The sequence below is a fragment of the Myzus persicae genome, unplaced genomic scaffold (assembly GCF_001856785.1).
Source record: "Myzus persicae strain clone G006 unplaced genomic scaffold, MPER_G0061.0, whole genome shotgun sequence".
Lineage (NCBI taxonomy): Eukaryota > Metazoa > Arthropoda > Insecta > Hemiptera > Aphididae > Myzus > Myzus persicae.
Window position 1 is genome coordinate 340,719 of NW_019102598.1, and position 15,728 is coordinate 356,446.

Consider the following 15,728-nt stretch of genomic DNA (forward strand, 5'->3'; position numbering starts at 1 on the left):
TTCATAAAATCCACTAATTTAATAAAATGATTTAAAAATGACGATAGGTACATTATTAGTATGTGGAACTATAGAATAAAAACAATTTTAAATTTGTCTAATAAAATAAGAATTTATATTATCATCACAGACTCTATCAAAATTACATATTATTATATGTAAATATAACTTACACGTATGAAAAATTATTAAATATATTTTTTATTGAACACCGAATTTCTGAATCTATATACCTCTTTTACAGTTACACATTGATTGTAGATATTCATTTTGTCTGAACGTTAAAACTCTAAATAAATATAGTAAAAGTCATATAAATGATGCAGTTAGAAAAAATAATAAATTATTCAATACCTTGGAGGCAATGCTACGCAAAAATTCCGATGTAGCTATTCCCGTTTGTTCTACCATTTTGTATAAAAATCCATCTTTGTTTTTCAGTAAATTATATGGATGATCAAATTCAACTACTGTGCCCGCGTCCATGACAAGTACCCGTTCAGAATCCATAATAGTATTCAATCGGTGAGCAATCGTTAACACTGTGCATAATTTGAATTTATTTCGAATTGTATTTTGAATCAACATATCGGTTCTGTAAGACAAAGAACGAAAAGACTAAAAAAATATACTTAAGAGTTAAGGCAATATAATTAATTACAACAATTAATTGAAATATTTATTACTGTGGATCGACATTGGCAGTGGCTTCATCCAATATTATTATTTTATTATTTCGAACAATAGCCCTAGCTAAGCATACTAATTGTCTTTGACCAACGCTGAAATTAGAACCAAAAGCAGACATTCTAGAATTTAAACCACCAGGCAAATTTTCAACAACTGTTTTAAGTTCCACCTGTAATAATAATAATGCAACAGTTTTTGATCATATTAAAATCAACACATACTCATTACTCAACGTAATCTGAAAAATAAAACATTTAAATAAATATCAAACAATTAATTACTTCATCTAAAGCATTCCAAAGAACCAGGTCAGAGTATTCATCAAATGGATCTAAATTTGTTCGCATTGTTCCTGAAAACAAAACTGGTTCTTGGGGGATGATGGAAAACTTAGATCTCAGGTCATGTAATCCCAACTTGTGTATCTCTATATCATCGATAATGATAGATCCTTCATTGAGAGCAAATCTAAATATCGCCCCGATAATGGACGATTTACCTGCACCGGTTCTGCCAACGATTCCGACCTAAATAAACGTTACATAATCATTATTTTGATATATCGAGTAAAAATTGACTGACATTTCCATAATTACTTTTTCCAACGGTTGTATTTGAATATTGAGATTTTTTAATACATATGGCGAATCTAGACTATAACGAAGACTAAAATTTCGAAATTCAATTTTTCCCAAAAAAGGCCATCCTTTGGGAGGTGTATTTTCTGAAGAACAATTAAGCAACAATAATAATATGTGTTAATATATTATATTATAATTTATGAATACTTTGGTGTATTATTTTATTTATTTGGTATTATAGGTATACGTATACCAGAAGAAGATTGAAAATCAGCTTCTTGTGGTAAATGTGTGTATTCAAGTATTCTTTCGACAGAAGTCATTTGGTTTTCTAAGACTGATAATTGTCTTACTCCCCATTGGATTATTGCAGTCAATCTAATCGTTTGAGTAATAGTTAGACCTATAATTCCTCCATAATGATCTAAATGAATATAGAACAATCTTTATGAACAACAAGGTAATAAATTACATTTATTTGTTTAAACATCTCAAACCTACCATTTTCGACAGCAAAGAAGCTGAATATTACAATACCTATATAAATAATGCTGACTATATCTAGCCAGAACCCAAATGCTTGATTCGCACAAATGAACATATCCCAAGCAGATGAATGTAAGTCCTAAATTGTGTACAAAATAATTATAAAAAAGAAAGGAAAGTCATTCTGCTGATATAGTAGAGAATGTAACTCAATATTGAGTAGGTCACAGTAATGGATGCGTTACTGAATTTGAATTCAATGATAAATAATTGTATACGGTGAAAATCGATTCTGGGCGGAGATAATATATACATATACTACCTAGCTATATTATATTATTTTTGTGTTTGGAGCATCGACAATAAATTATAGCCATTAGTAATATATAAAGGGGTCACGGTTGGTTGAGGAACACTTACACCCATGTGAGGCGAGAATTCGTTACTAAAAACCCCGGTGGTCACCCATCCGGTTACTAACGACGCCGGCCGATGCTTAACCTCAGAACACGTTAGTGACCGAGGCCAACCTTTCAGCCACACCAAGTCCTCTATACTCCCCAATAATATAGTGTAGTATATCATGCTATATTTCTATAGAATTTATAATATTATATTTATAGAGCTAAAAGCAATTTTTTTCTATTAGTAATAAGATAGTTTGAACTAATTGTTGTTAAAAACGAGATATTATGAAGTAATAATTATTTTAATATTATCTCATAAATTATTACTAGCTGTTATTTACTCTTAAGTCTATAACGACGTGTTACTAATGGAGTAAAGTTTCAAGTTCATACAAAAGATATTTTTGAATAGCAAGAAAATTAATGGGTACATCGGAATAAACTTATGGATAATCCCAAAAGTTTTATTTATTATATTAATTTTTATTATTTTCTAATTTTGATTAAATATGATTAACTGGAGTGTGGTTCTTAACGAAAATGTGATTTTAGAAAAATGTGGGCGTTATTAATAAATACCAACGTGTGCGATATTAAGAGGTATAATTTTGGGAAAACTGTGCGGAATTTATGTATAGGTACAAGTTTTGAAAATATGCGGTTACGAGTTACGACCACCACCGGTAAAAACATTTTTTGACGAACCTTGTATCAGATTTTTAAATGAAAACTGTTGTACCTACATCTTTAAATATAATATAATTTTCAAAAGTTCAAGATTCCGACAAAATTTGAGCTTCGAAACCTTATAAAAAAAAAATGTACTCATAGGTGTATATATTTGATAATTTTAAACTGCAATAAGAACAACTTATGAAGGATCAAGTATTAACTGTCTAGCTTTTTAACACAAAACAAATTTGAAACTGACTTAAAACTTGACACCTCAAAGTACCAACTAGATCCAATTTGCCACTAGTACCTTAAAGTTGAAGTTCGATGTATTTTTTCCACTATAAAAAGTGTCTACATACTCAAAAAAAGAAAAAAGTATACAAATAAACATTCAATACACGTTATTATAAGATAAATACGCAATCATCACTCCGTCCTAAATCTAAAATGTATTAATTAATTGTTATATTATGAACTACATATATTATGCATGCAAACAGTACTAAGTATATTAACGAATTTCGACTCACTTGATGCTTGTCAAATTCATTGATTAAAATTTGTTCTACCTTGTAGGCCCTTATTGTTGTTAAACCTTGCAATGTTTCTTTCATATGTGCAAATACAGGACTTCGTGCTATTTATAATAATGTAAATAGAAATTATGTTTTAAAATGTCAAATAGTGTTGATTATTAATGATAGATAAGCAGAATATACTTACTAATTCCTTCTAACCGTTTGATACCTCTTGACGTAGGCAAATTGAAAACTCTAATGTTATAAAATACTACTACCACAATAAATGTCGGTGCCATGAGATATATATTAACAAATCCAATAATCAATATGATTCCCAAAAGTAGCATGACTAGCTGCATATTAAAAATATTCAAAAACAAACAATTAATTACTTTAATATGTTCTATATATACATGGTATTTTATAGTTTTTTTTATAAAAATATTTCCATTTTCAGCATCAGTCAAATAATTTCATCATGGGGAGACTAATTTTATAATATGCACTTGGCTCGTTAAAAAATAATTTTAGATCTTGGTCCATGATTTTTATAATTTTGATATAAACAATTGTTAATAGTTAATAAATATAAATAAAAAAATTATTATTATTTCTATTATTGTTTTTTAAAAGTATTAAAAATAAATATTATGTGTGGCAGTTTTGGAGGGGGAGATCTATCCCCGTTTGACCACCCTACTATAGTTTATTCATAGATAAATAATACAACTAGTTATGTGATAACGAAATCGTGACAACAACGTAATTGTTATGAAGATTACACAAGATTGCAATGGTTATCTCATATTTTGACCTTAAACTTTTTTATTTTTCTATTTAAAATGCATTTAAGAAGTAACAATTATCACTTGTCGAAAGATTGTCGAATTTTGTGTGTGCAGGGCCGTATATAAGAATTTTCTATCGTAGACAACAAAAAAATACTGAATAAAAATTGAATACAGTTTAAAAACTTAAAATTTGAAGCCTCCCCCATAATGAGCCACCCGGCGCAACAACATCTTGCCCCCCTCTATATACAGCCCTTTGCATTGCATACGGGAGATACGCTGTTATGATTGCATACATTTAAAAAGTGCTCGCAAAACATAGGATAGTTTTTATAAATTTAACTCCTTTAATTATAAACTTCAGAAACCGTCTGAATTACACCATCTTAAATAAAATAAAATATTTTATATTTACTTGCAAACAATCAAAAATAATGTATGGCAAATATTCGTCAACAGCTCCGATGTCCTTTGAAAAACGATTCAACATGTCACCTATACAAAATACGTATATATGACATAAAACTAAATTTTAAACTGTTTGAAATAAAGCCATACTAGGTAAGGTTAATTAATTACCAGAAGACTTCGTGTTGAAAAAAAACATCGTGGCTTTAATAAATCTATTGAACATTTGATTATGCATATTTATTGAAGCTCTCATACAGAATGATACGTATGTGACAGTCCTGACGACAGCGATTACGGTTAAAAAAATTATTATAACGGTGTATAAGATCATACAGTTTTGACGAAAATTTGACGAAAACAATAATGTACTAAATGAATCACTAGACGATAATGTACCATTATTATTTGTTGTATTATAACTTATTGTGTTATGCAAAACATGTTCTTCATGAGTTATCCTTAAAAATATACATAATATATATATCAAAAATTTATTCCGTAGATTTTAATTCTTTAATAGTCGCAATACCAAAAGCTAATCCAATAATCACAACCACTAGCCAATACTTGGGTCAGAATAAAACAAAAAAGTACAACAAATACTTTAAAAACACTCCCGTTGGCAGATAAATATGATTTATAAACATTAATCGAAACACGACCAGACGACCGACTTTTGTCCGTATTTTTTGATTTTGCAGCTAAAGCTCCACTAACATTTACATCATTTTGTGATGATGAAATACTTTTGTTGGAACCGAGCAAAGTTGAAACCAAATGTCTATTTAAAGTGTTGTTGGTATCATTTTCCAGCTCATTTGTTCTTGTATCATCTGAAGATTCAAGTAATTTTGCAAACTCAAAAGCGGTGGATTGTAGTTCTTGATAGGAACCTTCAGCTACTATACTTCCCTATAACGTAATACCAACAGACAATAATTTATTGGATTAACACCCTGTAGATCAGAAATCTAAACAATGCACATTATTTTTAATTTTTAAGCATAGTATAGAATATTGGATGAAATATTATTTTAGTACCTAAATTGTATACACCAATTGCACTACTAAATATTTTAAGGACATTTTTATTTTATTAAAATACAATTAGCCTATAATTTATACATAGAAATAAAATCCCTCTAAGACGACTATATAAACCATAAATGCAATAACACATACCAACTAGTTGTTTTTCAATTAAAATTACACAAATAGTTAGTTATACTTTGATATAAAACTAGAGAAATCTACTATATACTAGATTTTTAATGTACTTCATCACCGAGTTGGTTACTACTCAATGTATAATATAATGTATGTGTTAAATTTGAAACCAATGATTTAAATTAATCATTCATACCAAAGTCAATTCTGAACGAAACGATGTACTAGCTTCTACATATATTTTAAGATATATATAAATAATTATTATATTTGTATAGCTGTTACTATACCTATTACTTATATTAGACATTAATAATTATTTTTTCTATTAGTAATACTGTAGATTTAACACATTTTAGCCAAGAATATCGTATTTATTGTTAAGTAATTATGAATTATTATAATATTAAATATTTATAGGTATCAAATATTATTGTCGTTGACTTATAAGTCAAATACGACAAATGCAACAAATTTTGAACTTCAAAAATGCTTATAAAAAAATTGCAACTATGGATTTTTGAATCTAATAAATCTATTATATTTAATAATTTCTTAAATTTTTCAAAGAACATACAATGGGACCTTGTATTACATTTTTAGGTTTTTCAGCTTCAAAAAAATGTATATTGTTATAAATGAAAAAAAGTCAATAAGTGAACAATTTAAATTGTCAAGTCTAATTTATTAATAAGCTGAATAAATAATAAATATTTGTCAATAATTATATGTCTTGTAAATAATCCCATTTTTCTGTATTTTTTTCTGGATTATTTTCAATAAGCCGTCAATTTTTACTTTTGACTTTTAAGTAAAAAAGAGGACAAACTAATCCAATTTGCTTTCAGAAACCACCCTCAATATTAAATCATTTTTTGTACCATATAAAATATAAATTTCTTCGGACAACAAAAAAATTACACACACATTATTGTAAAACCAATACATTCTTCCCAGCGCCAAAAAAATAATAAATACAAACATATACACACATTAAGTGTATATAATACAACTATATCAAGCCCATTCAATTGCCAATTTGCACAGTCCATGTGAAATTTCTAGACACTCAAACTCGACTTTTTAACATTCCCACCTTCGAAATGAGACAGCCAAAGAATTATCAAAAATCCTGATCACTAAACATCATCAGCGACGTCTTCCTTATCAAAAACTCAAACATTGAGTTTTCACTTTTAACCAACCTTATAGTCCGACTTAACACCGGCATCTTTTGCAAATTCAACGAGTAGAGTAGGTACCGTTACAACGAATTTTCACACTTTTTATTTTTTTTAAATATGAAAATGAAACAAAATAATTTTTGTACGATCATGAGAATCTTCCCCTCGTGTTCTCTGATTAATGTTTCTCAAAAATGTTAAAAGGTAAATACTAATTAGATATGATGAGACAGGATCAAGTTTATTTTATTCGAGCAGAGTTCACATACCAACCAATTTTAAGTAAGAACAATTGGGGTCGTGCTGTTTACAAATAGACACTTTGAACTTTTTATCCTCTGGCTGAGTTTACAATCGCCCTTGTTGACTGATGTAAACACGAATGTGTAAGTACAAATTATATATTTAATAAGACAAAACTAAAAGTGACACTGCAGTGAATAAAAAAATTCTAAATGATTTGTATTTGTTTTATAACAATGATGTTTGCTTTGTTCAATGCATCTTCACATTATGCAATTATATTACTACTATATTAAAACTACAAATCACAAATTACTTAACTGAAAATGAATCTGGGTGCTATTTATTTAAATTAGCCTACTAGTAAGTACTAAGTACTAACTAATTTCGGTGCAATTCGTGTATATACACACAGCTATCCGGGGCGTAACTAGAGTGCACCGCTGAATTAGTCACTGTATTTATCGTAATGCTAGAGGTCACTAACTAGAATATTTAAATATGTATATTTCATACTGTATACTTTAGCAAGTAAGCCATAGAATACCATGGTGAAGAGGGGGCTATGTATCCATCATATTTTAGGTGCCAGATTATATATGTTAGCGGCAATGTGTGTAATATTGGTATTTTATATAATGTCTAGGAATTCTATATAACACCAAATACAGCCGGCAATCTATAAAATTGTTTAAATTACCTAAACATTATATGAAATGCCAAACAATGTATAGGTAATATATTAAATCCATATAATCAGTACCTATTGATATTTGACAATATATAAATCCATTAGTAATCTGTAATCTTCATTGCAATTCAAAATGTCATCCTATAACCTACAGTGTTGTAATAAATAAATTGAATAACTTTTTATAAACTTAAACATATGAAATATAATGTTTTTTTTTTGTAATAATAGAATACTTTTAGTAACATTTATTTTGTCTTGACGAAATTCAAAATAAATTTTAAAAAGTAAATTGTATTTATTCCTAATAAGTACCTATACGTTCTACATAGATTTTTGTATTTTATAGAACAATATAATAGTAATAATAATTAATAACTGCATGTTAGTACTACCCATACAATTTACAAATTCTTATTTTTTCATTTTTATGCATTATATTCTGTAATATTAATGATACCTACTTTGTAATAAATATTTTTTTGTGCGCTAATAAAATTAATAATTGTCTTAATTATGATAGAAGGAAATTTATTTATTTGGATTATATCACTATTCTACAGATTGCCAATTTGTTGTTTGTCATTTTATGAAATGTCTAGTTATTATACAAAATATTTAGGAAATGTGTGTAAAAAAAAATTTACTATACACTTTTTTAAAAACCACCAGATATTATATAGAATTCCTAGGCATTTTATATATTAAATATATTATACACATTGCCGCTAACATATACAATACTATAATATGCAACTGCCAACCAAACATCTGTCCGATTGTCAAAAACTGTATTAAAGAAACTGATGTAATAACTGTTATTCTTTATATTTTACTGGGGGAAAAAAGTGAAATATTTAAAATAAACCAATTTTTAATTGGAAAAAATTTGAAGTATTCATCCTTTTCGTAGGCTATTGCAAGAATTGGTTTATGGCTAAATAAATACTTTAAATTTTTTAGTAATATTGGTATAAAATGATATTATTATTAAAATTGTAATATCAAAAAAACTATTCCCATTATATATATAATTATATAAATACTATAAATGAAAGGCTATTATTAACTTAAATACAAGTATGCAGCAAAATGATTCAGGAGTAACCTGTATGGCTGTATGTTTCACGCGCTGCAGTTGTAGTGTAAAAATTATATCCTGCAATACAGAAAACTTGATCTAAAGTGAGAAAATTACATACTTAAATGTATAACAAAAATTTAAAATCTACCTAACCATATATCACTAAAAAATGTACTGCATAAGCACAAAAGACTGTATATCTCAACCTAATTAATAATTAACCATAACTGTACAGTTATCAAAAACTTCAAAAAATAAATCGTTTCTAAACAAGAACCTTTAACAAAATAATACAATTCACTAACCTTACTATGTCTCTATTTTTTTAATATCAATACCAAACATTCTATTCACTGTAAACATAATATTTATACAAAAACTTTACTTGGAAATAAAGTCACATGAACATTGTAATATCTTATTTCATATTTGCACTAAAATATGCACAGAGGCGTCTATAAAATATAATGGAATAATCATATAGACCAGGACAATTATAAGTTAACAAATATTCACTTAAGTATTCTTAGATATGACAAATGCATTTAAATACAAATTCATCACCAAAGAATAACAGTCTACAATGCGAATATGCAACGAAAACCATACGATCACATTGTGATAAAATGCCCAAAATACATAAGCCCGGAAAATCTTAATTAAACTCAATACATCATGCATTCTACGAAGAAAACTTCAGCAATAGAATTTATAAATTGTTCATTAATATAAATTAAAGCAACAATTAGTTATAACTTGTATCTATTTTTAAGCTTGAAAAATAACCATAAACCATCGTCTATATTTTTTTAAATAGATGTAAGTTGTTCAACAGTTAATATTTATAAATAGATAGGTAGGTAATAATAAAAATACAAAAATATGCATACAGAATTATATTTTGGTCATTCTGAACGATAATATTTTAAAGTGAAAAATTTAATTCAAATATACAAATAAAATATAAATTGTAAAAAAAAATGTCATAATTTGCCATTATTATCCCGTTATGCACACGTTCGACATTTCGTATTTAGTGTATTTCCCGAGTGTGTATAATGCTCACAAATTCAGTTCCTCCGTGCACTTATAAAGTAAGTTAATAATTAATATTATAAACTATAATAATATACTTTATTCTAAGCATTCGATACAGTATTACTGTCTGTCAACAAACGTGTACTCGTATTCCGTACTTACCCGTTTTCGATTCTCCGGATAATGCTGACGACCGTACGACAATAATATTATAATTGTAAAATATTGTCAATATTTAATATTATATTATATTTTAGGACTAGAGAATGCGTTAAAAATATGAACAATTCCGACACTTGTCGACAGCATTATTGTGCGAATCCGAATGTAATGAAATCGCAAAGTAGGTACCTATATATAGCTGCAGGAATCTGATTTCACTAGTTTTTCACTGGTCGGAACCGCAACAATAAAAAATAGCAATACTAAAGCACACCGATGATGGGCATTATCGGAGGCTGGACGGAAGTGAAAATATTTCGGTGAAAACGTGTCGAACGAAGATCAGCTATGATTGTGTGGCATGTCGCAGTCAAAAAGAGCGGCTTTTAAAAATTAGCTATAGACAAACCGGCACGCCGACAGGACCAAGACTACCGTGGTGGCGTGGTCGGAGCGCGTGTTTCTGCGTTTAGACCAGACAGCGAGAGAGAAAGGGTGAGGGGAGTGAGAGAGACAAATGAGAGAATTTCGATAGTGACTAGCGATAGTGATCGTCACTATCGAATTATTTCATGAACCAGCAAATTAGAGAAATTCGATAATCGATAGTGTCTTAATAGTTAAGTAGGTATTTCTGGTATTTGACTATAATACCTGACTGAAATACCCAGTTTGAAATGTGAAAAGTCATTTTATTCTGAACATTCGAATGAAAAATATTCGAATAATTTCCGGGCAGGTGCAAATTGAAATCTGTTCGGTCACATGCGGAATAAAATTTGATAGTGTTTGCCAAGTGCAAACAATCGGATATTTTTCGATAGGGTCCAATCATTGAGTGATCTATACAATGGCATAGAACAGAGGATCTCAAACTTGTATAGACACTGTACCCCTTTTTACCAAAACAATTTTTTGAGTACCCCTTCTAGGTTACTAAAATATATAAAAAATCTTTTCCCTATTTAAATTTAAAGGTTTGTTGGACAGAATCGTACCCACTAAAAAATGTTGAGTACCCCCAAAGGCTATGAGTAACACAGTTTGAGAACCACTGGCATAGACATATGAAACAACTGGATAGCGGACTGCATATTTCATTCCCACAGGAACGTAGAAGTCGTGCTGCCATACGTCAACAGGGCAATGTTTACAAAATAACTCAATAGACTGATGTACCTATACATTTGTCATATTTATATTACGAACATTATAATATGTACATTGTCAATCATGCAATTTAGTCCTGTTGGCATATGGATGTGGCTGCCAATTTCAACATTATCTTGTTTTATATGTCTATGATATATAGTGATTCTCTACCCCGAAATCATTTACTCCGGCCTGTTTCGAGGAATAGGCATTACGACACTCACGACTAGCGAGTAGCAATTATTATTATTATTCTATGATGATTTTATATTATAATCATGTCCACTCCATTGGTTCAGTTCATCAGAGCAATGCTAGAGGGCGCGTTGCGTTCAGTTTTGTTGTTAAATCCATCGAGGTTATAACGTAATGTTTACACATTTTCAATTTTGCATTTTTTGCACCAACTTTGCTAAACGCTGCGCTATAAAGATGTGAAAATATGTGGATTTGAAACATCGATTGCTAATTGGTAAATTTTTTTATTTATTTGGATTCTGATCTTTGGTTGTGATGTGTTAATCATGTTTGAGACTTATATTTAAATATTTGTTTTTAACGTTTTGTAAATAATTGTTTAAGGCTATTAGAAATTAGAATACGTTAAAAACAGTATGAAATCCAGGTGAATATTTTAGAAGTCAAACGATCATTATACCTATAACATTTTCAATTTGTGATGATAATATAAACTGGATACTTTTTTTAATCACGAAGACTGAGTAAATTTGACTTTGATTTTTCGGTAATTTATTATAATTGAATTGATTACATATATTTTTTATTTTAGACACATATGAGTATTGTGTTATATTGTGCATTTATATATTTCTGGTTGAAATAGAAATAACGAAACACAATTAAACACTCAATTAGTACATTAACCATAAAATGAGCATACATTTATAACCTAAGAAAATCAAAATAGAGAAAAAATGCTAATATAAAACGAATTGAAGAATTCAAAAGAATTGAATGAATCAAAAGTTTATCGCCTTTTTAAGTTTTCACCGATATAATAAAATATTGAAAGTACCTATGTGTATTAATTATTTTAATCGGCAAGTATAATATAATACTATTAAAAAAAATGTATCAAATATTTCTCTACAAATCAAAACAAAAAAAATTTAACTATAAGAACTTGTAGAATTTTTTATCTAACATATTGAATAGGTCTTACCGACAACTAAACAACTTATAATAAAATAAAATAAAATCCTTGGTAATTCATTGTATTTCAAAAAGCTAATAAAAATCAAAATAAATTAAAAACTAAAAAAATCCTTTATAATTAATAGATGTAATTTTGATTCTGATTATCTTACAACATGTTGTTAATGTTGTTTTGGGCAAAACCCTTGAGGTGTTATCTTATTTGTTCTAGCTCTTTTTGTGAAACAAATATATTTAAAAAACTAGCAAATGTGTTTGGATAATCCATGAGTCCCATATTTTATACCTCTCCACAAAGAAAAAGATTTATACCTGTAAGACAGAATCCTTTACAATATTTTAAAATAATTATAGTTTACAATGTTGACATGTTGTAGTTAAAATTTAATATATTTTATGACATGTAATTCATATAATATTTTCATACAAGTAAGTAACTTATGTTTCAGTACTTTTGACTTTTCCTAAACAATAATTGTATTATATTATATAATATAAAGTGTAAGTAACATTTGAATAAGTACATAATATAAATAAGATATAAAATCGTTATGTTTCGATAATATTAAGTGTATCTAATATTTGAGTAAGTATATAATATAAATAATAGATATAAATTCGCTATCTTCCGATTTACAATATCGGTTAAATAGTTGTGTTATTAAACGTGTATAATACGAATATAATTTATAACATTTAACTCCTACACCATACAATTAATGTTGAAAAAATAATAAATTAATTATGTTTGTAGATGCGTAGCCTCCCATCATACTTTATATTGCTATTTATACTTGAGCACAGTTGGAGTTTTTACTCTTATTCGCATCCACGTCTATATATCCCTAGTAACGATAAACTTTACGTCTTGAGTCGTTTGCAAAACGTTCCCCGATCACTTCAAATGCCGTATCAATAAAATCGATTAACCTTTGATCTTTATTGGAAAGCCACACTCGTTCGCATAACACGGCGTGCTTAAATCTAAATACAAACAAATGTGTTAGAATAAGTATAGGTATATAATTATAATATGTTATTGAAGTATTAATGTATTATACATTAATATATTAAGAATGAATCAAAGCATATGTAAAATAAACTTAAACTTACTATTTAAAAATAAATAATTGTATAATTACATCACTCATAAAATTAGATATTAATTAGTATTGATTATACATAAAGAGTTTATTATAATATACTATGTACCTAATATCAATGATATGAGTTATTCAATAAATTAAAGGTGTATTGGAATAAAAAAAAAAATACGTATTTACCCATCATAACATATAGGTTACTATTAGTTGTTATAAATCATTTAAAGAATTGATAAAAACAAAATATTTTTAGTATTTCTAACAGGGAATCATCTGCATTTACTTGTCTTGATCGTGGTATCCTCTAGAGTCTAGATCAGCGTTTCCCAAATAGTGGGTTAAGACCCACTACCGGGCCATCAAAATGTAATACCGGGTCGCAGAATTTAATGAAATTCTCATATTAAATTTGTTATTTATCATTTTCGTTTGATAATTCAAACTGTTAAGTCTGAAGAAGAAGTCAAATAGACGGGAGAGATGATTCAAATGTGTTTTATTTTACGTTTTATTACATAATGATAAATGTAAAATATTTTGGTGGGTCACGAAGGTGAAAAATATAAATTACCGGGCCAGCCCTAACAAGAGTTTGGGAAACGCTGGTCTAGATAATATTAAATTATTCTCAAAAACAAAAACAATTTTCACTCAATTTGTACAACATGATGAAATTTCAACAATTTACTAATGAGTAATAGGTACCTACCTAAAATAATTCTATTCAATAATGTCAATTTCATATAACTTTATTGAACACCTGCATCACTAAAGCAGTCAGTTGCGCCAATGCAATAATACACATTATCACTTATCCGAAAAACTTTTGGGCACTAAAGGAAACATTTTAAATATGATAATATTTATTATACAAAGAATTAGTTTCGTACCTAAATTATTAGCCAGATACTTACCTATTCTTTGATATATTTGAGAAACGACTAGGCTATTAAATAATACCTATTTGATTTTGAGTTTTGAATGTTTTGATAGTAATTAATTTTCTTAATTTATCGAAATTATGATATGTAACTGATAATGATAAGTAGGTAGGTATATTAATATATTATTTTAGTATATTTTTTAATATTTTACGTATCTCTATATAATGTATACTGTATAGTTATGCTATAGGCTAAAGCTATACATATTAATATATTGGTTGCGGTGTCGTATCTCGTATGCTATCTACACAATAATTAATGTTATCTACAAATATTACCGTGTGCCCAATACCATACGAGCTCTACAATACTATTTGGCATACACTTAATGCGCTATTACATTTTCCATTAATATCGACATAGATGAAAAATGGATTTTTTTTACGAATGGACTGATATGTTTGACAACCACGTGTTTGGCAACGTAAGTATTTTATTTTAACAGATTGCCCATCGGAATCACTTTTGCGGCTATTTTTATAACATTCCTTGAGAACGCCACCACACACTTTATTGCTAACATTATTCATTTTTTCACAAAATTCTTGTTTAAGTAAGAAACCTTTTTGTTTTAAAAAATTCACACAAGTATCATCGGTATAAATAATATGTCTATATAAATCACCAATTGAAGTCATTTTGAATTCAATACAAATGACAAACACACGCGAATAATTCACAGACACAACTAATCGTTAAAAACCCAAAGGATCTAACTTTGTAGAGCGTAGATAAATATTATTATTTAGATATTATATAACATCAGACGATAAATAGTATTTGTATATAGCATACGACACTAGTATTTATTGCGTAGATAGCATACGACACCGCTACCAATATATTAATATATTATGTAGGTATCATGGTGTATCCTTTTTATACAAGCACAACGTACCTTTCATTCATCTCAACATTCTGTATGTCTTTCACATCGTAGACTAGAAGTACGTAGTATTTGCAGCTTTCCAGAGGAACAGAAAATTCGTTATTTGATTCATTGTTCCGTCGAAGTTACGTACGTTTCACCAGCCCCCCGCATTTCAATTTTCAAAAATTTTTTTGATTAAATATTTAGCGTACAATTAGCGTGAATTGGCGTGACTAATTTTGAAATTTGCGTGGCACGACATCAACTTCAAAAGTAAAAATAGGGTAGGGGGGTTGTAGAAACGTTTCTACGGCCCCCCTCAACCTAATTTTGAGTAATAAGGGGTTTTTT

The 15,728-nt window shown here is 28.3% G+C and overlaps 2 protein-coding genes across 3 annotated transcripts; both read right to left on the minus strand.

Moving 5' to 3' along the window:
• Positions 1–126: 126 nt before the first annotated feature.
• On the minus strand, positions 127–5,209 carry LOC111032640 (probable multidrug resistance-associated protein lethal(2)03659). Of its 2 annotated transcripts, XM_022313039.1 has the most exons (11): positions 4,731–5,209; positions 4,567–4,646; positions 3,563–3,713; positions 3,370–3,476; positions 1,773–1,896; positions 1,525–1,695; positions 1,287–1,414; positions 972–1,217; positions 687–859; positions 355–595; positions 127–289 (listed from the first exon to the last, which is right to left on the minus strand). In XM_022313039.1, the coding sequence occupies exons 1-11, from the start codon at positions 4,891–4,893 to the stop codon at positions 266–268; spliced, it is 1,608 nt and encodes a 535-aa protein (XP_022168731.1). In that variant the 5' UTR covers positions 4,894–5,209; the 3' UTR covers positions 127–265. The 2 variants fall into 2 exon arrangements, with proteins under 2 accessions (XP_022168731.1, XP_022168732.1); XM_022313040.1 differs by lacking the exon at positions 127–289 and having other exon boundaries at positions 484–595; positions 662–859.
• Positions 5,210–12,830: 7,621 nt separating this feature from the next.
• On the minus strand, positions 12,831–15,520 carry LOC111032634 (the record flags this gene model as incomplete). The annotated part of the gene is made up of 2 exons (XM_022313032.1): positions 12,831–13,443; positions 15,405–15,520. Coding segments are annotated over 2 exons (255 nt in total), but the record flags the coding sequence as incomplete, so codon positions are not given.
• Positions 15,521–15,728: the final 208 nt, after the last annotated feature.

Excerpts from the sequence above, each read along its gene's own strand:
- LOC111032640 (XM_022313039.1), bottom strand. The coding sequence starts at position 4,893 with ATGATCTTATACACCGTTATAATAATTTTTTTAACCGTAATCGCTGTC. Across the intron at positions 4,647-4,730 it reads TTTCAACACGAAGTCTTCTG|GTGACATGTTGAATCGTTTT; the intron begins GTAATTAATTAA and ends TATTTTGTATAG. Across the intron at positions 1,696-1,772 it reads CTTCTTTGCTGTCGAAAATG|ATCATTATGGAGGAATTATA; the intron begins GTAGGTTTGAGA and ends ATATTCATTTAG.